Genomic DNA, 1,450 nt, shown 5'->3' with positions numbered 1-1,450 from the left:
TGATTACATGACCAAAAGGTGGCAGTGTTGAGTTTTGCAATTTTGTTCATAGCGGAGACGGGACAAACCTCCGACTTCATTCTTCATATTATTTACATGACAAATTCAGAATTAGCGCTCAGACAAAAACTTGTATATGAGGTCCGTTTACGGTTAATGTCTGGTACAACATATAGATGTAATTGAGAAAAAAATATATATATTAAAAAGAAACAAACCAGATATTAAACTATATATGTGGAAAAGATACACTAAAATAGAAAAGTGCTTTTTTTATTTTAGTGAAAAGATCCGAAGCAGGAAGCAGGAAAAAATATCTATCTATCTATCTATCTATCTATCTATCTATCTATCTATCTATCTATCTATCTATCTATCTATCTATCTATCTATCTATGTGATAGGTGATGTTACACATAGATTAAAGTAAATAAATAATAAATGAAATAGTAATGTACGTCATATTGCACATGGTGACAGATAGGCAAGTTATGTTATACATGGTGAAATTTGATATTGCACACAGTTGAGCACTATACCAGTGATAAGTAAGTAAAGCGAACAGGTTTATTGCTTGTAGTAGAGAGTAGTGAACTACTGAGAGCAGTGGGTGTTGGACAGTCTGACGGCGGCCGGAAGGAAAGACCTGCAGTATCTTTCCTTCACGCACTTAGGGTGCCGCAGCTGGGCACTAAAGGAGCTGCTCAGTGCTGTCAGAGAGTGCATGGGGTGGGAGGGTATGTGCTGAAGCTTAGTCCTCATTCTTCTGTCTGCCACCACCATTTATTTGAATAGGTCAAATAAATGGTGGGATGTCACTGGGTCAACATGACACCCCAGGACAGAGCTGGATTTCCTGAGGATGTTGTTCAGTCTCTTCCTGTCAGCAGTGGAGATGCTGCTGCCCCAACAGACCACTCCGTAAAAGATGGCTGATGCCACCACAGCATCAAAGAAGGTCCTGAGAAGAGCCTTCCGCACACCGAAGGACCTGAGTCTCCTCAGGAGATGTAATCTGCTCAGTCCTTCCTTGTAGAGGGCAGCTGTGTGGTCAGTCCAATCCAGCTTGTTGTTAAGGTGAACACCCAGGTACTAGAAGGACCTCATGATCTCAATGTCCATTCCCTGAATGTTCACTGGCACCGAAGGAGAGTGTTTGGACCTGCAGAAGTCCACCATGAGTTCTTTTGTTTTTCCTGTGTTGATCTGCAGACAGTTCCTCTGGCACCATTCCACAAAGTTCTGAGTCAGTTCTCTGTACTCCTCATCATCTCCATCCTTGATGAGGCTGACGACAGCAGAGTCATCCAAGAACTTCTGCAGGTGACAGCTGGCAGAGCTGTACTGGAAGTCAGCAGTGTACAGGGTGAAGAGGAAGGGGGCAAGGACTGTTCCTTGTGGAGCCCCCGTGCTGCAGACAACCTTGTCTGACTGACAGCCCTGGGTCCTC

At 43.5% G+C, this 1,450-nt stretch overlaps 1 protein-coding gene across 1 annotated transcript in view; it reads right to left on the bottom strand.

Annotated features, from left to right (window-relative positions):
- Positions 1-1,092: 1,092 nt before the first annotated feature.
- The window catches only part of LOC106964752 (RNA-directed DNA polymerase from mobile element jockey-like), a 3,916-nt gene continuing 3,558 nt past the window's right edge, over positions 1,093-1,450 (bottom strand). Inside the window, exon 2 of the mRNA XM_015060429.1 lies at positions 1,093-1,422. Within this exon, the coding sequence (XP_014915915.1) occupies positions 1,093-1,422 (330 nt within the window). The remainder of the gene's footprint in view (positions 1,423-1,450) is intronic.

This window comes from Poecilia latipinna, unplaced genomic scaffold (genome assembly GCF_001443285.1).
Source record: "Poecilia latipinna isolate Pla-1442-1.1 unplaced genomic scaffold, P_latipinna-1.0 Scaffold1714, whole genome shotgun sequence".
NCBI classification, from domain to species: domain Eukaryota; kingdom Metazoa; phylum Chordata; class Actinopteri; order Cyprinodontiformes; family Poeciliidae; genus Poecilia; species Poecilia latipinna.
Note: the sequence above shows the minus strand (reverse complement) of the source record. Positions and strands in the feature narration are given on the sequence as shown.